General features: G+C 48.4%; 1 protein-coding gene and 1 non-coding gene across 3 annotated transcripts; one reads left to right on the plus strand and one right to left on the minus strand.

Annotated features, from left to right (window-relative positions):
* The first annotated feature begins 880 nt into the window (after positions 1-880).
* On the plus strand, positions 881-11,263 carry TPST1 (tyrosylprotein sulfotransferase 1). 2 transcript variants are annotated; one of them, XM_056864872.1, is made up of 4 exons: positions 881-1,782; positions 6,779-6,977; positions 8,395-8,445; positions 11,216-11,263. In XM_056864872.1, the coding sequence occupies exons 1-4, from the start codon at positions 938-940 to the stop codon at positions 11,216-11,218; spliced, it is 1,098 nt and encodes a 365-aa protein (XP_056720850.1). In that variant the 5' UTR covers positions 881-937; the 3' UTR covers positions 11,219-11,263. The 2 variants fall into 2 exon arrangements, with proteins under 2 accessions (XP_056720850.1, XP_056720849.1); XM_056864871.1 differs by lacking the exon at positions 11,216-11,263 and adding an exon at positions 9,162-9,255.
* Positions 11,264-14,491: 3,228 nt separating this feature from the next.
* Positions 14,492-14,563, minus strand: TRNAA-UGC (transfer RNA alanine (anticodon UGC)). Its single transcript has one exon. It is a non-coding gene; the product is annotated as a tRNA-Ala (tRNA).
* Between the last annotated feature and the right edge of the window lie 7,353 nt (positions 14,564-21,916).

Genomic DNA, 21,916 nt, shown 5'->3' on the forward strand with positions numbered 1-21,916 from the left:
GAAGGTAGCAGTCCTGGCTTCTTAGCCTGTAGTTTTGACAATCATTGTGTAAAATAACAAACAACAACAACAAAAGATGTTGTTTGCTTGATGTTGCTCTGTGCTGAATTCTTGATACATTTAGCACAGGGTGAGAAGACATCTCTGGGTAAGACCGCAAATGCATCTCTCCCGGTTTCCAATAGCTGCTCACCAGACATATCCCAGGAAGCCCATAAGCGGGGCAGGAAGACAACAGCCCTCTCCTGCGGTTTGTTTCCAGCAACCGGTATTTAGAGGTAGATTGCCTCTGAATAAGGAGGCTCCATTTAGCTTGTACGGCATCCCAATGCTGCCTGCTTCCTGACTCTGCCCCTGCAGCGAGCGGACAGCTAAATGTGATTCTGTGCAAGCACCGGGTCATTCCTGACCCATGGGGTGACGTCACATCCCAACGTTTACTAGGCAGAGTTTGTTTACGGAGAGTTTGCAATTGGCTTCCCCAGTCATCTACCCCAGTCATTGGCTTCCCCAGTCATCTACCCCCAGCAAGCTGGGCACTCATCTGACCGACTTCGGAAAGATGGAAGGCTGAGTCAACCTTGAGCCGGCTACCTGAAACTGACTTCTGTTGGGATCGAACTCAGGTCGTGAGCAGAGCTTTTTTGACTGCGGGACTGCATCTTACCACTCTGCGCCACGGGGCTCCCTACCCCTGACATACATTGTAATATATTTGGTATTGATATGCTTAAGAACCCAGTTATTTCCTAGCTGATTTGTTGCTTGAGGGTAAATAAGTTAATTTGTAGTAGTCCAGATGTGACTTAATTTTTCTCCCTCTCCTCCGATAGGTCTGGATCTTTCTGGAACGGGCTTTTCATGGCTTGAAGAGCCGAAACTGAGACAGGTGGGGTGATTTTTTTTTTGTCTGGCGGGACGGTAACTTAACCGAAAAATGGTTGGAAAACTCAAACAGAATTTGTTGCTGGCATGTTTGGTCATCAGTTCGGTGACCGTCTTCTATTTGGGGCAACATGCCATGGAGTGCCACCATCGGATCGAGGAACGAAGTCAGCCCACCCGGCCGGAGTACTTGAGGGCCACGTCCCGATCTGGCCTCAGTTCGAAAGAAAACACGACCTTCGCTTATCACAAAGACATGCCTTTAATATTTATTGGTGGGGTGCCCCGAAGCGGCACCACCTTGATGCGGGCGATGCTGGACGCCCACCCGGACATCCGCTGTGGGGAAGAGACCCGAGTGATCCCTCGCATCCTGGCGGTCAAACAGATGTGGGCCCGGTCGAGCAAGGAGAAGATCCGTCTTGACGAAGCGGGCGTCACGGATGAGGTTTTGGACTCGGCCATGCAGGCCTTCCTGCTGGAGATTATTGTGAAGCACGGGGAGCCAGCCCCTTACCTGTGCAACAAGGACCCCTTTGCCCTCAAGTCCCTAACTTATCTCGCCCGGATTTTCCCCAACGCCAAGTTTCTTTTGATGGTGCGGGACGGCCGGGCGTCCGTCCACTCCATGATCTCCCGGAAGGTCACCATTGCCGGGTTTGACCTCAACAGCTACAGGGACTGCTTGACCAAGTGGAATCGGGCTATCGAGACCATGTACAACCAGTGCGTGGAGGCCGGGTCGGACCGATGCATGATGGTTCATTACGAGCAGCTCGTCTTGCACCCGGAGAGGTGGATGAGGAGTCTGCTGAGGTTCCTCCGCATCCCGTGGAATCCTGCTGTCCTGCATCATGAAGAGATGATTGGGAAGGCTGGTGGTGTATCTCTTTCCAAGTGAGTAGACTTCTGTTGTGTGTGTGTGTGTGTGTGTGTGTGTGTGGAGGGGGGTCTTCTGCATCTAAAGGGAATTCTTAGGGTGTCTCCAAACAGAAGAGGTTGAGCTAAAAAATGCTAAAATTACAAATATATAAATTTTAATAAGGTGCACAGTCAAGTTAAAAACATAAGGCCTATAGCATAGGCAAGTCTTTCACAGTCAATACATACATACAAACTCATACACATGTGATGTACAATCTTTCATTGACCAAAGTAGGACCTAGTAAGAACCAAATGCGTTTCAGCCTGAAAAGGGCCTTCCTCAGTGGTCAGTCACAGAACTGTAATCTAGTACACATCCTAATAATATAATAGTCATAATGCACAGTAGAAAAATGCATACAAGCCCTTCTAGTATAATGAAGCTTCCTGTAAAGTTATTTATTCCTTATATACTAGAATATGGCTTCCATGTCTCACCTTCTGTTACATGCTGGGCTCCTGAGGATGTGTCTCTTTCCAAGTGAGTCGACTTCTTTTGTGTGTGTGTGTGTGTGTCTTCTGCATCTAAAGGGAATTCTTAGGGTAGCCTCATGGTAGCCAGTATGGTGCAGTGGATGGACCCCCCCCCAATTACTCAGCTGGAACTTCCCAACTGCTGGCAATTAAAGAACTGAAGACTCCTCCTATGAATCCAAACTAACTGAGGAGGCTGCCTGCTGCATCTCTGTATGCTTCCTGCTCTGGCCTTTCCTCCTTCTTAGCAGCCGCCATGGATAATTCTATTGCATCTCCACATTGGCAGTGGTTGGGTTTCTCAGTCACGCCTAATGCCGAGGTAGTGGAATGGCTAGCCCTAAGAAGCTGCAGCCTGTTGTGCCCCTGCATGAGTAGCTGATCGGTGACTCATGCAGAGACACAAAGGCTGGGCTGTTCTGTGGGCTGCTAATTCTTCCTGTCTAAAGTGGGCATAGGAGTAAAGAGCAGTTTTAATTTCAGGGGGGAAAGGGTGCGTATGTAGTTTGAGAAATGCTGCCTTAATGTTTAACGATTGTGTATTACACATTTCTGAATGAGGTTTATTGTAATCACTTATAAAAGCCCCCTCCCCTGGTTCTCATACAATATTACTTTTGGTAATTAATCTTCTGATGAAAACTTGATGTATCTTAGAAGGAGCTCAGAACGACTGCCAGCTTTTGCTAGATTTGAGGCAGCTCTGAATAGCTGCTAGCTGTGTGATGGAGACAGATCTGTTACTTTTACAAAGATGGAGTAGCTGTTGCTCATTCACCCCACTGTCTCTTCTTACAGCCGGAGGACTCCCCCTTTTTTTTTTGCATGGTCTAATCTAATTGATGCAGCAATCCCGGAGAGAGCAGCATCATTTTAAGTCTTCTGACTTCAGTGGATTGAGAAGGGTATACCTCTGCTAGGGATTTCACTATAAGAAGAAGAAGAAGAGTTGGTTTTTATAGGCCGACCTTCTCTACCACTTAAGGGAGACTCAGACCGGCTTCCAATCACCTTCCCTTCCCCTCCCCACAACAGACACCCTGTGAGGTAGGTGGGGCTGAGAGAGCTCTAACTGGCCCAAGGTCACCCATCTGGCTTCGTGTGTAGGAGTGGGGAAACCAACCCGGTTCACCAGATTAGCCTCTGCCGCTCATGTGGAGGAGTGGGGAATCAAACACGGTTCTCCAGATCAGAGTCCATTGCTCCAAACTACCGCTCTTAACCACTACACCATGCTTTCATAATGCCTCCTCTGTTCCCTCTTAGGGCCGTTGCAAACTGCGGTTTGCAAGGCTTTTCCATCCTGCCTTTAACCCCTTTTCCCTTTCCTCCCCCGTGTTTATATTGGCTGGGGGTGGGGGCTTTACATCCAGAGGAAGAGTCCCGTTAAACCCCACAGCTGCTTTTGTGGGGTGGGGGTTTAATGTTGTCACGTGGTCCCGATCGTGGCTCCTCTGGTTCCGATTCGGACTTGCCCCTCTCTCGAAACGGTCGCTCCCCTTCTGCTGACTCCGACTGTTCCGCACGCTGGCCGTGCTACTTGGGGGAACGGGACAGGATCCAGACAGGAAGACGGCGCCGGCTCCTTTCCCTCCTCCTCATTCCATCGGGTCGATTGACCCATCTCTTAGGAAACTATTTTAAAAAGCGAAGGATGCTCACTCCCACGACAATGGGTTGCCGCTTGGGTTTGGAAACGGAGCCACTCTCGCCGGCCTCGGCCATGGTTTTCTCGTAACTGCAGCGATAGTTCTGTTGCAATAACACTGCTGTCACCTACTGAGCATTTTGGGTCAAGGGTTCTCTTTTTCCCCTCCTCTGCCTCCTCGCAACCGTTCGCTTTGAACCTAACGTGATGGTGTCCAAAGGGAGGTTGCTCTTGATGGCTTTGGCGCGGGGCTTCGAGCAGCACGGGACCGCCTGTGGCTTGAAGTCACTGCCAGCGTGGCTGTCGGGAGGGAAGCGCCGGAGCTCGAGGCCAAGCCGCAACTAGGGTTCGAGGCGCCCTGGCGTTTGCCCCCTCCTTAACTCGAAACAGCTGTGTGGCTGTCGCAGCCGCAAAGAAATGTTCCCCAGCAAGGCTTTGGGCCAGGTTCCTTTCTTCCTTACTGTAAGCGCAGCCTGCAGCTCAGGATGATGCAGGAGGGAAATCTCTGTATGGGTTTTCTCTGCAGTCCCCCACCCCCGTTTAAAAATCCCCCCTCTCACAGGTCAGAGGCTGGGAAGGCTTGCGGGAAGCTGAGCTTCTGGAATGCAGCCTGCCCTTTCTGCAAGAGATTGAAGAAGGGGTGTGTGTGTGTCTGTGTGTGAATCATAGAATCATTGAGTTGGACGGGACCACCCGGGTCATCTAGTCCAACCCCCTGCACAATGCAGGAAATTCACAACTACCTCTTCCCACACCCCCAGTGACCTCTGCTCCACGCCCAGAAGATGGCAAAAAGAAAAAAAAACCCTCCAGGATCCCTGGCCAATCTGGCCTGGAGGAAAATTGCTTCCTGACCCCAAAGTGTCGATCAGCATTACCCTGGGAATGTAAGAAAGGGCCACAAGAGCCAAGCACTGATGCAACCCTTCCTGCCCTCCCTCTCACGATCTGCCTAAGTTCACAGAATCAGCATTGCTGTCAGGTGGCCATCTAGCCTCTGCTTAAAAACCTTCCAAGAAGGAGCGCCCGCCACCTCCCGAGGAAGCCTGTTCCACCGAGGAACTGCTCTGTCAGGAAGTTCTTCCTAATGTTTAGTCCAAAACTCTTTTGATTTAATTTCAATTAATTTCAATGGTCCGACATTCTGGGACAACTGAAAACAAAAGGCAGGATAATGCTGCTGTAGTCGTCTTGTTTGTGGACTTCCTAGAGGCATCTGGTTGGCCACTGTGTGAACAGACTGCAGGACTTGATGGGCCTTGCTCTGCTTCAGCAGGGCTTTTCTTATGTTCTAACTCCACACCATCATCTATATGACAGCCTTTCAGGTACTTGCACATGTTATCATAGTACCTCTCACTTGTCTCCTCTCCAGGCTAAACATACTGAGCTCCTTCAACCTTTCCTCATAGGACTTGATCTCCAGAGCCCTCACCTGAGGGGCTTTCTCCTCCAGACTACCCTGCGAGGTAGGCTAGGGTAAAAGCTTGACTACACAATGCAGGGAGTCGTGTAAACAGAACTCTTGAGGTTTAGTTTTCTCAGGGAATGAGGTGTGTCGCTATTTGCCCTGATGGGAGTGCATATTTATTTACTAAATTTACACCCTGCCTCTCTGCCCACTCTGAGCCACCAAGGCAGCTAACATTCGAAACAAAGCCTATTAAACATACTCCATAAAACCGAAATGAAAATACAGACAGAGACAGCAATTGAAATTTTAAGCGTGGTCTGCGTGTTCCTGTGTAATTTATTTTTAGCTCGGCTGCGTGCGGGCAAACACAGCCAGTACTTGGAAAAGTCCCACAGATAAAGTTTCTTGTTTAAGCAGCACTTATTGGTTCCATGCGAATATATTAACTTGGGGTGGGGTCCTTTACAGAGTCCCCCCCCTTATTGAGATTTGTATTCGGCTTTCTGTTGCTTTCTTAACAGGTCAGTAATAGTACAACGATCGTCCTCCCACCCACCTTAGCCCGGGGGGCCAAACTGGAGGGGCTTAATTTTTCAAGAGTTGTGTCCGGGTTCCCTGGACCCAATTCTGGTTCCCTGCAGCCACACAGCAGCTGTAGGGAATGGCTTAAAAAAACAAAAACGAGAAACCATTTGGGCGCCTGCTTTCCTCCAAGCAGTTCTCCTATGGCTTGGAGGAAAGCGGAAACCGTCCTTCCCCAGTTGTGTGGCTGCTGGGAACCCGTTGGGTCTGAGGAATGCTTAAAAATAAGCGTGTCCACTTTGGCCCCCATCAGCCCACTCAGAGCAAGACAGCATATAGAAGAAAATTGGTTAACAATAGAAGTAGAGGGAAGAGAGAGAGAGTGTGTGTATAAATTTCTGCTGTTTCACTTTCGTATAGTTCCAGAAAAAAAGAAGAGTTGGTTTTTTTATATCCCGCTTTTCTCTACCTTTAAGGAGTCTCAAAGCGGCTTACAATCACCTTCTTTTCCCCTCCCCACAACAGACACCTTGCGAGGTAGGTGGGGCTGAGTTTGAAGAGAACTGTGACTAGCCCAAGGTCACCCAGCAAGCTTCATGTGGAGGAGGGGGGAATCGAACCCAGTTCTCCAGGTTAGAGTCCGCCGCTCATGTGGAGGCGTGGGGAACCAAACCTGGTTCTCCAGATTAGAGTCCGCTGCTCTTAACCACTACACCCCACTGGCTCTCCCAAGGTCCCAATCTGCTCTTGAATTCCTCCTCCCTTTCTTGATGACCAAATGTCACTTTTTCTCTTGCAGCAGGATCAAGAAAGTCTTCCATCCATGTCTGTACGTTGGACGTAGACTTTCAGCAGCAACTGCTTGTTTTCTGTTAAGATTTTAATTCAGTTTCCCTTTTCTTTCCTTCCAGAGTGGAAAGGTCCACAGATCAAGTCATCAAGCCAGTCAACGTAGAGGCCCTGTCGAAGTGGGTTGGGAAAATCCCATCTGACGTTCTTCAGGACATGCCCGTCATCGCCCCGATGCTGGGGAAACTCGGCTATGATCCCTATGCCAACCCGCCAAATTATGGGAAGCCGGATCAGAAAGTTCTTGAAAACACCAGAAGGGTAAAAATTAAAAAAAGGATTCTTGGTTTGGTCCTTCAGATGCTTTATTGATGTCAAGCTGTCTGGGGCGTGTGGCGGTTTACAGAGCGCCGTAAACGAGAGACAAGTCTCTGCCCCGAGGAGCATACAACCTAAAGGGTGGCGGTGGGAAAGGGAAAACAGCAAGTGTGAACTAAAAATTTGTAAACATAGGGAAGATGATTCCAGAGCGCCTCATTTCCCAGGAACAAGGGGTGGGGAAGCAATTTTCTTACCGCAAGTTCCCAACAGCAATGCAGAGACGATTGAACCCGTGTACCAGATTCCAGATTATACCAGCTGGACTTGTTTAACAGAAGCGGATGAGTCTTGCAATAGTCTACGTATGTAATTTACTAGAATGTTACCAGAAATGCCTGCGGCCCATCAATACGTTGTAAAATTTGCACAGCCAAGGTGGCATACCGAAAATCCCTTAACATAATAAACATAATTAAGTGACGCTGAGTCTGCTCTTGGGCTTAAGACCGTAAGAAGATCTTAGCTGGGTCAGACCGTCGTTCCCCCTAGCCCTTTACAAGAATCTCTGTAAGGCCTAGGCAATCCACTTAAAATTGGCAATTAGACCACTGTTGACTGGCTGCCCCACCCCTTCCAGGAGGAACACCATCTGCCCAGAAAGACCTGTCTGGCCCCAGAGATCAAGCAGGTGTGCAGAGCTTGCAGGGAGATTTATTTCTTTATTTAAATATTTACACCCTGCTTTTTCTCCCCGGTGGAGATGCAAAGCAGCTTTATAACATCGTTCTCCCTTCGGTTTTTGTCCTAACAAACAACCCTGTGATGTAGGATAGGCGGAGAGAGAGTGGGTTGCCCTTGGTCCAGCAAGCTTCCATGGCAGAGTGGGGATTTGAACGTGGTGCTCCCGGAAGCTAGTCCAGCACTCTAGCCCCTACACCACTCTGGCTCTAGTGGTGTAGCCCTGATTGGTAAATAAAAATGAAGCCAAAATCTTAGCAGGTTCCAAACTTAGAGGTGTCCTATGATTTAGGCGGCTGCTTCCGAGTGGTTGTTTCCCGCAGATGCAAAGGTGAGGCCTCCTTAGAGCTTCTGAAGAACCTCCAACTCCGATTAGGTAGAGGAAAGCCAGGGTTAGCTCTTTGCTTTGGGGGAAGTGGAAGTGGTCTCTATGGTGCCAACAGGCCACCATAGGGGGTCATTGCCCTACACAGCTTGGGGTCTTCTTCCTCATGTGCTCAGATCCAAGGAAGAAAACTTCCTGCGTGCTCCCCATTGAAGCATTCTGATAATCTTCCTCAGCGAGCATCCTGTATGAAAAGGAGCCTGAGCAACAGAGAAAATAAATACAGGGGGAAAATATGTAAAAAGTCAATGCTGTTTACAAGACTGCTTTTCTTCTCCCCTCTCCCACCTCCAGGTTTATAAAGGTGAATTCCAACTTCCTGACTTCCTCAAAGAAATGCCACAGGTAAGGTTGGAATGTTTCCAATGTAGCCACGTTGGTCATTTTGGTAATGACTTCCCTGGGTCAACCTATACATAACTAGGGAGGACCTAACTACCTGCTAACTCAGTTTCTGAGTTCACTTAAGGTCCAGCCAAGCGTGTGCTGAGAGTTCTGGGTTTGGAGCTCCCAACCATTAATTTTCAAAAATGGCTTCAGTAGTGTTAAGATGGTGGGGCCAAAGATGAGCTTCCTTATCCATATGTCAAAGAAAGATACTGCCAGCATGGGGGAAAAGTCCATGTTGTAAACTCTGCCTGCCCTGACCTGGATGGCCCAGGCTAGCCTGATCTCGCCAGATTTCAGAAGCTAAGCAGGATCAGCCCTGGTTAGTACTTGGATGGGAGACCTCCAAGGAATACCAGGATTGCTGTGCAGAGGAAGGCACTGGCAAACCAACTCTGCTCGTCTCTTGCTTTGAAAACCCGACGGGATGGCCATAGGTTGGCTGCGACTTAATGGCCCTTTCCACCACCACCAGGCCCTGCTCACGTTATCACTCCACAGATGTTTGTGAAGCTGTGTGAGAACAGCTTTGGGGGAGAGCATTTCCCACGCCACTCTGATCGTGGAAGTCTTTGACCCTGAAAAATACTTCTTCGGGGGGAACCCCTCCTCATGCACCTGCATTGAAGAGCAGCATCGGTGCACCTTGAGAAACGGCTTTGTTTTTGTTGCAGCCCAAGAAGAGAGTAGAGAGGAGGTCCCGTGTCAAGATAAAATGAACAAGGAACTCCCCAAGTAGGGTAGCTCGTGGTGTCTGTCGCACGTTTTCCCACACACCAATCCCTTTCGGCTGCAGGTGCCCGGGCTCCTCCCGATAACCTCTTTGGCTTATGTCTGCCTTTGCACCCTCTAACATGTGAGGGGGTGGCTTCTTTGCCTGTCCTGTTTTTGAAATGCTTTGGGCAGCCTGTGTTTGCAGTTGGGCCGGCTGCGCTGAGCTAACTCCCTGTGTCCCTTAAGCTTGGTGCGCTCCTGTCCTTGGCGTGCTGCTTGGCTCCACAATCTGTGTGCGCACGGCTCAAGCTGATCAAGACGGGCCCTCGGCGCCTTGTTTTTCCAGGAGAGTTGCCGACCAGATGAATCAGATGTAGTTGATTGGCCATCTGGTGGATCAGAATGGGATACATGGTGGAATATTTTTAAATCGGAGTCACTGTGAGAATTCTTAGAGAATTCTTTTTAAATAGATGAGGCAACGGCCTATGTTGGATGGCTTAAACAAGGATTGGGTTGGATCCGCCAGTTTCCCTTTCCTACTGAAGATCTACCTCGTGCTGTCCTTTGGGGTCCCTTATCCCCCATAAGCGGCATTTAATGGAGATGGTGGGCTGCAGTGGGAGGTAAAGGCAGGGAAGTTCTTTTTAGCTGACGGAAAATTTAGTCTGGATCCAGGTGGTGGCTGGAGATCTCCCGCTATTACGACTGATCTCCCGGCGACAGAGATCGGTTCACTTGGAGAATATGGCTGCTTTGGAAGGTGGACTCTATGGCATTATACCCCACTGAAGTCCCCCCCCCCAAATCTTAGTCTCCTCAGGCTCCACCCCCAAAATCTCCAGGAAAGGCAAATCAAACCTCCATATTTAGAGGCAGTATGCCTATGATGACTACAGATGAAGGCCCCATAACCTTCATGCCCTGCTTGTGGGCTTCTCGGAGGCATCTGGCTGACCTCAGGGAGAAACCGAGTAGTGGTTTCGGTGGATCGTTGGTCAGATTCAGCAAGGCAGTTCTTAATTCTGTTTCAAGGAACTTGCATATAATCCAAACCTCAACGTCCCTTCCGAGATGTTCGCGGGAGTATGAGAAAACTCGCATTTAAGAATCCCAGGCTTTGGAAACCAAGGCCATTTTCCTATCTGAACCATAAGAGCTATTTTGGATAAACTGGGGATAGGAGAGGTGCCCTGAACTCATGCTTGATTAAAACCAGGACCCACTGATTAATCGATGGAGGTTTTATTTGGTAGATCTACTGATCAAACCTTATAGCCCCAAATTATGTTGCCTGTCGTGATTCAAGGACTTGGGTATTTTTAAAAGATGGACTTTTTTGCGGGTGCGGGGGGAGACAAATATTGCAAGAAAGGGCAGACGCTGGTAGGTGAGATGAAAGGACAGAGGCCGTGGGAGAAGAGCTTGGCGGGGACTCTGGGTCTGTGCAGGGTGCTGAAGTGCAACCAGCAGATGTTCTACTTAGAGCCAGCGTGGTGTAGTGGTTAAGAGCGGTGGTTTGGAGCTGTGGACTCTAATCTGGAGAACTGGGTTTGATTCCCCACTCCTCCACATGAGTGGCAGACGCTAATCTGGTGAACTGGATGTGTTTCCCCACTCCTACACACGAAGCCTTGGGTGACCTTGGGCAAGTCATTCTCTCTCAGCCCACCCACCTCACAGGGTGTCTGTTGTGGGGAGGGGAAGGGAAGGTGATTGTAAGCGGTTTGATTCTCTCTTAAGTGGCAGAGGAAGTCGACATATAAAAACCAACTCTTCTTCTTAGTGTCTTGTTGGATTCTGTTGCTTTTCCAGGCGCTGCCCGCACTTGTTTGTTACAGCCCTGAGGACTAGAAAGGAAAACTAAAATGCTGGATTTTGCGCACTGTTTTCCATACTAAACCTCTGTTAATAACTTATCCCTTCTATTTTTTAATGGAAAGGAACTTTATTTTATGGGGCAATGAGCCTTACCTTTTTTTAAAAAGCAATTTTTTTGGTTCCTCTAGTACAGTGATGCTGTGAAATAGAAGTGCTGGTGGGAATTAACAGGCACAAATGGTAAGAACTTGAAACATCCCCTCTTTCCGTTGTATTCTTTGTTGTTGTGCTATTTTAATGGCAGCTTCAAAGTGTGTGTGTGTCTGAAGGTTTAAGAAAACCATGGTCACTGGTTCAATCTGCAAAAGGTAATCCTTCCCTCCAGCAGGAATGTGGCTCAAAGGTGCCTTTTGCTTTGGCCAGCTGGACTTTGTGCATCCTCAAGAGCGCCAGACTAGAACATAGTTTAATTTGCAAAATGCTGAAATTGCAATAACGGGTGCTTGGATGCCATCACAGTTCACGGCTGAATCAAACTAGCGTTGAGTAATCCACTAGGAAGGCGTTGTATGAATCAACTAGGAAGGAGTTGTATGAGACACCCCTTCCCCTCGGCACAATGCTAGGGCCATCAGTGAGGACTAGGACCTTGAAAGCTGGGATTCTCTTGGGTAGCTGGTGCTAATCTGGTGCATCTCTTGAGACTACACCTTTGGGAGGGGGCCACTGTTCAGGAATGGAACACCTGTTCATAGAAGATCTCAGGTTTGATCTCCGGCATCTCTGCTTGAAAGGTGCTTGGCTAGTCCTATTGGAGAAGATCTCTCAGTTGCCTGGGGGAAAGGTAGAAAGAATCTTTCTCTGCCTAGGACCTTGGATAGCCACAGCTTGTCAAATGAGACAGCACCTGTCTAGGTGGATTAATTTGCTAAATTAATGGATTGACTTGGTCTGAGACGCCTGTCCTGTAAGGCAGGGTGGGTTTGGGGTTCTGGGAAATGGGCAAACAAACATGAGATCTGCAAGGCAAAATCCCTTTGTGGTTTTTCTGTCTCGGGCCCCAGATCTCGATCAGGATAGCACCCCGTTTTCATAAGTCACACTCTGCTGTCGGTAGCACAAAAATGTGTAAGGGATTCATCGCCAGTGGTGTAGTGGTTAAGAGCGGTGGATAATCTGGAGAGCTGGGTTTGATTCCCCACTCCTCCACATTAAGCCTGCTGGGTGACCTTGGGCTAGTCACAGTTCTCACCGAACTCTCAGCCCCACCTATCTCATAAAGTGCCTGTTGTGGGGAGAGGAAGGGAGGGCGATTGGAAGACGGTTTGATGCTTCTTAAAAGGTGGAGAAAATCGGCGTATAAAAACCGACTGTTCTTCTTGTCCTTCTGTTGAGTTGCTGCACCTTCTGTCTACTCTTGAATAGTGTGTTCTTACATTTTTTTCTTTTTTTTTGGTTAGGAATGTTGGCTGTTTTTTCTTAAAGCAAACTGCTGTGGTGAAACCTACAAAGAACACAGTGGGCTGGTTGCCTCACTCGGAATATTTTCCCGTTCCATCCTGTGGTCTTTTAAAAAAGAAAATCTTCCTTTTTGAGCACCTGTAAACTCTCGTGGCTCACTTCCTCGCGCCACTTCCTCCGGAGAAACCTTAGTGAAGCCTTGGAGATATTTTTGGGTGAGTGCTTTTGGGACGTCGGCATCCAGGGTGGAATGACAATCCAGCGGCAAATTCCTCCTGAGCAAATCCCATCAAAGCAAGCAAGAGAACATGATTGCATAGCTTCTCTTCATTTCTATGATGCTCGCCCAGGAGGTGTTGCTGTAGTTCCATGCCCAAAGTAAGATGCTTCCCCATCCCTGATGTTGGAAACCCAGCAGTTTCTTCCAAGCTCACCACTGTTGTTGTTTTTAAATGACAGAACGGACGGTATTCTAGCTGAGCTAGGGATAACTGTTCTGTCTCTCTCTCATGTTGTTTTTTCAAATTTTCCAACTGCGTTTTCGACCCTGATTTGAGATTTCAGTTGTGTAAAAAATCTCACAAAGGTGGATCTGCCCTTGCTGCAGGACATTGGACCCTGGCCCACAGATCCTCTCTTGTGAGCTGGCTGTAATCACGTTGCTTGCATGTGGGCTTATCTGGGCGTATCCCTGCCAAGCACACAATTGGTCAACACCAGATGGGGACAAAGAAGGGAGAGAGGCCTGGTCTGTTTCCGCATGGATGTTTTGCTTCCCCTTGGCTCCCTTACAGCAGCACTGGTTTGGGGAGCATTCACATGACGTTGTGTCCTCTGCTTATCCTGCTTTTATGTTCCCCCCCCCCACTTTGGTTTGGGATGATGCTTTTTGGAATGATACCATGGATGCCACGTGAACAGGAAGGTGAACGTTTTTGTAGGGTCCCGCTCTGGCACCATTTTCCTTACATTGGACCCTGCAGCTACTGTTTCCCCACCAGGCTAGACAGCGTTAAAAAAAATCAGGAATTGTTAGATGACTAACAAGAAGGGCCAAGGCTCAGTGGTAGAGCATCTGTTTGGCATGCAGAAGGTCCCAAGTTCAATCCCCAGCATCTCCAGTTATAGGGACTAGGCAAGCAGGTGATGTGAAAGACCTCTACCTGAGACCCTGGAGAGCCGCTGCCAGTCTGAGTAGACAGTACTGACTTTGATGAACCAAGGGTCTGATTCAGTATAAGGCAGCTTCATGTGTTCATGTGACTATAGTAATGTAACCAACTATTGCAACTATGTACTACTTTCCACTTAGTTTTAAAAAGCAAGTCTCTAGCCCCTTTCGTTGCAGCATTATAAGGGGAAAAGTACAAGTGACATTTTCTCTTATCTCTGCAATTGAATGTGCTAGGGGCTTTTTTTTTTAAAAAAGTGAAAGCTTGAGAACTAGTACATTGTTGCATTACAGGGGTCCCCAACCTTTTTGAGTCTGTGGGCTCATTTGGAATTCCGACACGGCATGGTGGGCGCAGCAATAAAATTGCTGGTGCAGGAGGCAGAGCCAGCCACAAAACTATTGCCACAACTTCACTTCAGTAACACTGTGTAGATCCTTGTGTTTTGCTGGCAGCTGCCGCCAAAGCAACAGTTTTAAAAAATCTGCACAGCCAGTCAGATGCCTTGCTGGGCAAAAGCCTCATCTGGCCCCACCCACTTCCTAAAAAACACTTGGCGAGTGCAAGAAAAGGGGTTGGCTCCACGATGGGGACCCTTGCATTAGAACATTAGAATTATAACAACCTAGCTGTTTCTGATTTTTTTTAAAGGCCTAAAAAGCCCTCTGGTGGCACAGAGGAAAATAGCAGCCACACACATGAACCCATGAAGCTGCCTTCTACTGAATCAGGCCCTTGGTCCATCAAAGTCAGTACTATCTACTCTGACCGGCAGCGGCTCTCCAGGGTCTCAGGCACGGGTCTTTCACATCATCTACTTGCCTAGTCCCTTTAACTGGAGATGCCAGGGATTGAACCTGGGACCTTCTGCGTGCAAAGCAGATGCTCTACCACTGAGCCACAGCCCCTCCCCACAGAAGGCTTAGGCAAGAAATGTTGGGGACAACGTCCATGTGGATGCTCAGTCACCTCTGCAAGCGCAGCAGTGACGACCTAGGCAGAAAATCATCTCCATGTGAAAGCAGCCCTGGATTCCATCTGGTGATGGACATTAACACCAGTGACCTGTGAATGGGATACAGGCATGGGCTGGATCCAGCAAAGACCAGTAGTTTATAGCCCCAAGTGTTGGGGTGTTCTCTCAACGCTTTGCAGTATCTTTTTCCATTCATGACTCATCCAGCAGATTAACCAGTAAGCAGCGGTGTGCTTACTCCTGCGTGTTTATTGCTTTTCTTTAACTTGGGCGATTAAAACAAAAATACGGAGAAGGATTTTTCTGTGCCTCTTTTCGTTTCAGTTTTATTGATGTGTGAAATGTCCGGGCTCTTAATTATTTTTTAAAAAACGAATGATTTCTGAGATGCAGAGAAATGACTTGTATGTTTACAATTCAACAACCTTTTGTATTTTATTTTTCAAAATAAATGCTTTAAATGTGGATGTCTCTCAGTCTGGATGACTTGGATGAGCCCAATGAAGGAAGGCGACAGTCGGGAATGGGGCGTGACTAAGATTGCTGGATGAAAACTTCAGAATGTTACCTGAAATGGAATGTGCGGATAGCTTTAGGGAGGGGAAATTTAGCTGCTGAAAGCATTGCAACCCAGTGCAGATGGTTCTGGCTCAAGATTTTGGGGTCACTCTCATAGTGCTGAGCTCTGGTTCTTGGGAGATACCCTCACATGCCGATCCTTAAGATCCTCTGTGACTCAACCCTGTACCTGAACCTCTCTGGATTGCTGGGCTTTTAGACCTTCCCCATGCTGCCATAAATGTGCTGAGCTCTGAGAAGCTGCATCTGCTGACATTCCTTCTTGTGCATACCTATTGGAGGTCCAGAAATCCCAATTTGAATGTTCATGATACAGGACACTTCTGTCAAGTGGCAATTGTCTAGTTTGGAATTACTTGTTGCTTCTTCTGTCTTTAGTGTAGCAGTGTTTAGAATACTGCTAGACTCTTGATTAAATCTCTGCTCAGCCATTAAACTCCTGTGCCAGGAACTATCTTCTAGTGTAACCTACCTCACAAAGTTGTAGAATGGGAACAACACCACATGTGCAAACTCTAAACTCCTGACAGGAAGGGTAGGGATAGAGATGTGATTCACAATATCTCAGTTCCAATTGTCTGATGCACCGTGTCACACAACCTAGAACTAAGCTGAGGAATTCACTACTGCAAGATGCGGCAATGGGCATTGGTCATGGAGGAAGAAAGATCAAGTGGTGGCTATTAGCTGTGATGACTAAATGGAACCTCCACATTCAGGAACAGTATACCTCTGAATAGCAGTTGCTGGGGGGCAACAGGAAAGAAAAGCCTTCATGCCCTGGCTTGTGGGCTTCCCAAAGGGTTGCCACTTTGGGAAGCAGATGATGGCCTTTTGGTCTGCTCCAGCTCTTCTATTCTTATGATATTCCGTGTTTTCAATTGCTAATGTCTGTACAGGGAATAGGAGGCCAAAGAGCACACAAAAGAAATAGCAGTTTTGGGAACACAATTGCAGGGCTACCTCCTAGTGTCAGGATGAAGTACTGTCTTGTAAGTATTACCGTGCATTGATTTAAATATAATCTGCACATGTTTTCTGGTCACTTTTCAGCATAACTAGGGGTGAAGTGGGGAATGGCTGGGTAATACAAATAAGACATGGGCCTTGTGTTTCTGTAATGAGGATGTAATTGTCCACTCCAGTGTGGCGTAGTGGCTAAGAGCGGTGGACTCTAATCTGGAGAACCAGGTTTGATTCCCCACTCCTCCACATGAGCAGCAGACTCTAATCTGGTGAACCAGTTCTCTCTGAACTCTTTCAGCCCCACCTACCTCACAATGCGTCTGTTGTGGGGAGGGGAAGGGAAGGTGATTGTAAGCTACTTTGAGACCTTAAAGGTAGAGAAAAGCGGGTATAAAAACCAACTCTTCTTCTTCTCTTGCTTTAACTTTGTACCCTAAAAAGAGGTAGGATGTCTGTTATTGATGGTGGAGTGGACAGAAATAGCAGTTGCATCTCTCTTAACAGGTCCTAAGTATCCCGCCTGTCACAGCTGAAGCTGATCCTCCATGCTGAGAAGCAATCTAGCTTTAGGAAAAGGAAGCAGGAAAGAGTCTGCTAGCTGGCAAGCAATGGCTGAATAACATCCAGCACTGTTTTGCTTATCCCCAGCAAGTAGCATTCAGATGCATAGAATGTTTGGATGCAGAGTCTCTATTTAGCCATCAAAGCTAATAGCTGTTGATGATAGACTTAGTCTTCGCGTATTTGTTTAGTGCTTTTTAAAAGGCATCTAATCTAGGGGTCACCACCACATCTCATGGTAGTGAATTTCATGTGCTAATTATGTCCTGCATAGGAACAAAAAAAAATACAGGAGTCACAATGAGGGCTCAAACGTTGGTGCATAGTGTCCTGAACTGGAGCACTAACTACTTCATCACAGCTTTATCTCCAGGATCTCTCATATTTTGGGAGAAAAAACAATGAATCTGACAGCTGTTTTTATGCAGCCATTATACCCCCAGGAGCCCACTGGCTGCTGTTCCCTCTTAGAATTGCCCTCAGCTGTTATTTCGGGAAGGGTTCCTAGGTTTGCCCGTTGATCCATGGACATTCAACAGAGAAAGCTTTTTTTCATCATGGCATCTCCAGGCTGGGTAAAGATTCTGCTTCTGCCTAGTTTTAAGTGTTTTATTTCTTTATAAATTACATGTGTGTACTTTAAACCCATAGCAAAGTGTGTGTGTGTGTAGGGGGAGGAAAGACCAGAGATGCCCTGTCCATCTGCAAACTAAACATGAAGACGTTGGTCCTCCTCCATCACTAGGGAAGGGCCAGGCATGCCTAGCCTCAACGGCATCCCGTTGCCATGGAGACCAGCAAGCCCCTCTAACCTGAGCATCCCACGGGGCCTTCAGTAAGAGGCGACAAGGCCCGCCCGCTCACCGGTATTGGTCGCGCGATACCCGGTTACCATAGAGACAGAAAGCAATTTTTTTAAAACCACGCCCCCTTTCTCTCTGAGCCAACCCGGTAGGCCCTTGGAAGGCGATTGCCTCGGGCGAGCCCCGCCCACCCGCCTCCCTCCATCCCCTTTTCCGCGCCCGCAGCGTTCGGTTCCCATGGAGACGGAGGGCGTGTCTTTCCGAGCTGTCATGGCGGCCGGCGGGGGGCTCGCGCCTCCTCGCTGTGCCCCTCCTCCCCTTAGCTTCAGCGACCGAAAGTACCCGGATGGCTGGCTGGCTGGCTGGCGGGCGGGCGGCGGGGAGGCGCGCGCGCCCGCGAGAGGCAGGCAGGGAGGTTGGCGGTCGCTGGGGGACGGGCGTCGCTGACTGCGCCTGAGGCAGGCTGGCCCTGAGGAAGGAAGGGCGGGCGGACGGAGCACTGCCGTTGCCGCCGCCATTCGCTTCCCAAAGCGGAGGGGGAGAAAAAAAGAAGCAGGTAAGGACCAAGGCGAGGCTGAGGAGGGGCTGGCCGTTGGCCGTTGGCCGTTGCTCCTCATGAAGCCCCTCCCCCTTATCGGGGGTGGGGCAGACTTGCTTTCTAAGCGGGAGTCCCGTACGTCATTCGCATACAGAAGAAGCAGGCTGCAGTTCTTCCCCTTTGGGGGCGTGGCCCGCGCGACATTTGCATACAGTGGAGTGTGGCTCCTCCCCCTTTGCGGGCGAGGCCTGCGTGTTATTAATGGGGTTGCCGGGTCCCTCTTTGCCACCGGCGGGAGGTTTTTGGGGCGGAGCCTGAGGAGGGCGGGGGTCTGGGGAGGGACTTCAATGCCATAGAGTCCAATGGCCAAAGCGGCCATTTTCTCTATCGGCTGGAGACCAGTTGTAATAGCAGGAGATCTCCAGCTACTACCTGGAGGTGGCAACTCTAGTTATTAATAGGAAAGGGCAAGGCCGTTTATACGTGGGGAGCTTTGCCTTGGATTTGCCGCTCTCTATGTGCACATTTCCCCCCATTTAAATTTCTCAAAACTGCATGGGGGCTTTGAGAATTAGGATGGGGGGAAATGCGCATCTAGAGGGCAGCAAATCTAAGTCAAAACCTCCCATGCATAAATGGCCAAAGGGTCCAGCAGCACCTTAAAGACTAACAAAATTTCTGGCAGGGTATGAGCTTTCATGAGTCACAGCTCACTTATCTCAGGAAGATAATTCACAGTGGGTAGCCGTGTTAGTCTGTCTGCGGTAGTAGAAAAGGGCAAGAGTCCAGTAGCACCTTAAAGACTAACAAAAATATTTTCTGGCAGGGTATGAGCTTTCGTGAGCCACAACTCACTTCTTCGTGAGCTGTGTGGCTCACGAAAGCTCATACCCTTCCAGAAATTTTGTTAGTCTTCAAGGTGCTGCTGGGCTCTTGCTCTTTTCTACTGCTAGTGACAGATTAACACGGCTACCCATCCTGATCTGTCATTAATAGGGTCAGTGCCACAATACCAGAGATAGATAAGCTCCGCCCCATGTAGCTCCTCCCTTTTGGGGTGGGGCTTCTGCCCATTCCTCGTGTGAGAAGCTTTGCCTTTCTTTTTCTCTGAGTTTGCCCCAGTGGCATGGGGAAGGCTGTTGTGTTTCCTGCTTCCTCTGCAATATAATACGGCTGTGCTGTGCTATGAGGATGGGGAGATCAAAACTCTTAATTTTTTCATTGGGTCCCCCTATGTGCCATTGGTTGGGGGAGGGAGATGAGATCAGGCTCTTTCCCTTCAATCTTATTCTCTTTAACCTACTGCTAGATAGGGAAGGACTTGTCATCTTCTGGAAAGAGAGTTAAAAGTTGAGACCTATTATTTCTCTCTAAGGGAGGTCAGAGTCCCACTAGTATAGCTGAAAGGGAACAGGCTGTGGCCCCTTCCTTCTCTCAGCCCAGCTGACCTGGGATTGAAGAGAAAGATATTCTACCCTTTTCCTTTGAGGGCAGCCTGTTGCCCATTGTATGTGTGCTGGGAGAAACAGGCTTTATCTGACACATGTGGAAAAGCATCTTTCCTTGGAGCTGGCCAAACCCTCACTCCACTTTCTTCTGCATGGCGTATGCGCCCCACAGAAAGGAGCTAGGGGTGAGGCTGCAAATCCTTTGGCTAAGTGGTGGTTCCACGCCGCAGGCTTTCGTTGCGCTGGTGCAAGCTGCATGGCTTAGTTGCAACATCAGTGTGCACTTGATGTCCAGCTTATCTGTGGCATGCACCAGGGATGCAGTCTGGTTGCTATAGTGGCCCACACCTGATGTGATTCCCCAGCCTGTGTGTTTGTGGAGATGTAGCTGTTCCTTGCCTCAGGCTTCCTCCTGTTCCTTGCCTGAGGCTTCCTCCTGATCATCATTTCTGTGAAGACGCACCTGGGCCCAGGCTCCTCTGGGTAAGGGGGAAGATGTTGTGATCTCTGCTCGGCTCTCCATGGACAGGGGAGGCTGAATTATGTCCCTTATGGCCAGAGGAAAAGGGGACCCCAGTGGCAGTTGCCTGGCACCACAGCATCCCCTGGACGCATTTCAGGTCTGATGCCAGCAGGCTGTTTGTGCTGATTTATTTAGAGTCATAAGATGGATGATGGATGGTTTCTGCCATATGCTGATCCACCTTTTAAGCAAATGGTTGATTTATAGCTCCTCCTGTCTCACTGATGGTGGGTGGGTAGCAGTAGAAAGACATTCCTGTTCTCTCCTTTGAGAATCTTGGGCTATGGCTTCTTGGGTTATGCTGTGGGTACCTCAAGTGAAGCAAGGAGGAGACCTTGTCCTCCTGGGTTTTCTCCAGATTGGACTGTGGCAGGTTGAGAGCTGTTGAAGCCAGCCCCACTAGCTAATGGTTAGGTAGGAAGGACTCCTGTGCCCTGAAGTGCGGTAATACAGAGAAGAGGAGCATCTAGAAATTATGACAACATAAACTGAGCTTCTGCAGGACAGTGCAGAATTCGTGCTGGCAAAAATAATAATAGAATTCCTGTACACTGCTGTTGCATTTTACAAAACATTCAAGAGCCTGTGTGGTTTTGAATGCTGCTGGAATCTTTATTTTAGAGGACCAGGGAGCGTCCGAAGAAGCTGCACTGTTTCTGTCTGATGTCCAGCAGCTTAGAAAAGGGGTGAGGGGAATGTTGCTGGGGACAGTTCTGTTTCCAAAACAGTTGAAAAGAATACTAGCAGTCGGTTCTGCTTACATTTGTAAGCAGGTGCTGTCAAGTCACAACTAACTGACGGCGACCCCCAGCAAGGGGCTTCCAAGGCAAGTGAGAAGCAGAGGTGGTTTGCCATTGCCTTCCTCTGCAGAGTCTTCCTTGGTGGTCTCCCATCCAAGTAGCAACCCTGTTAAGCTTCTGAGATTTGATTAGATCAGGCTATACCACACCATTCCGCATCCCCTATTCTGCCTAGTCATTGCAAATCCTTCCAGCGATGCATATATCACTGTTCTCCAAGAATTAAGGGAATCTAGAAGGACAGGATTTATCGAGGCGTGCGGGGAATTGGAATAGCTGTGGGGCAAAGTGCTGGCTAAGGAGTCCAAAGGAAGTAATCTAATCCGAAAGCTATTTGTAAATTGCGAGATGTTGTGCCACTATAATGAGATCAATTAGATGAGGCAAAGTGATCTTATGCTCACTTTGGTTTGTCATAGCAAGACAAAGGGATGTGCCATACTCAGGCAAGGCCTAGGTTTAGGAGGTTCTGGGTCCTAACTATAGGAAGCAGATACAAACCTACCCAAAATGTGCGGCAAGGCTTATTCTGATTGGTCAGAAGCAGAGCAACTGGGGTGGATGCAAAATGGCTGTCATTCAAGAGAATTTATGAATGTGAATCCAGTTCAGCAGTTCACAAAATTCCACTATTTGTCTTATTAACTAAAATTGGTCAGGTTAGGGACAGTACCCAAAATTGTGTGGGTAAAATGTTTTTTGCGTGTTGTCACGTGATAGTTGGGAGCTTCTGAAACCTGCAGGCAACTCTGGGTGGGGTTTTTACGCCCATGACACTTAGTGGCGGCACAGAGATCTTTTTTTGACTGCATTTGTAGTCCATCTTTCTCTCTAAGAGCCCAGGCAGACTACAGAATTGGAAACCAATGCAATAAAAACAGGATAATGCATACAACAAACAGAATTTTAAAAACTGCCTAACATTTTCCCATCAAAACTGTTCTGGTTCATGTTCAGTTTATTGCATATGGCCAAAGGCTGTTACAAGTTACAAAACAGTTACAAAACTGTTCTGAACTGTAGAGCTAGCTCACTCGGCATCTTATCAAAGATGTTGAAAAACACCA

The sequence above is a fragment of the Euleptes europaea genome, chromosome 19 (genome assembly GCF_029931775.1).
Source record: "Euleptes europaea isolate rEulEur1 chromosome 19, rEulEur1.hap1, whole genome shotgun sequence".
NCBI classification, from domain to species: Eukaryota; Metazoa; Chordata; class Lepidosauria; order Squamata; family Sphaerodactylidae; genus Euleptes; species Euleptes europaea.

Coding starts and splice junctions, on each gene's coding strand:
- TPST1 (XM_056864871.1), top strand. CDS start 938: ATGGTTGGAAAACTCAAACAGAATTTGTTGCTGGCATGTTTGGTCATC. Junction 6,978..8,394: donor TTCTTGAAAACACCAGAAGG/GTAAAAATTAAA, acceptor TCCCACCTCCAG/GTTTATAAAGGTGAATTCCA. Junction 8,446..9,161: donor TCCTCAAAGAAATGCCACAG/GTAAGGTTGGAA, acceptor TTTTTGTTGCAG/CCCAAGAAGAGAGTAGAGAG.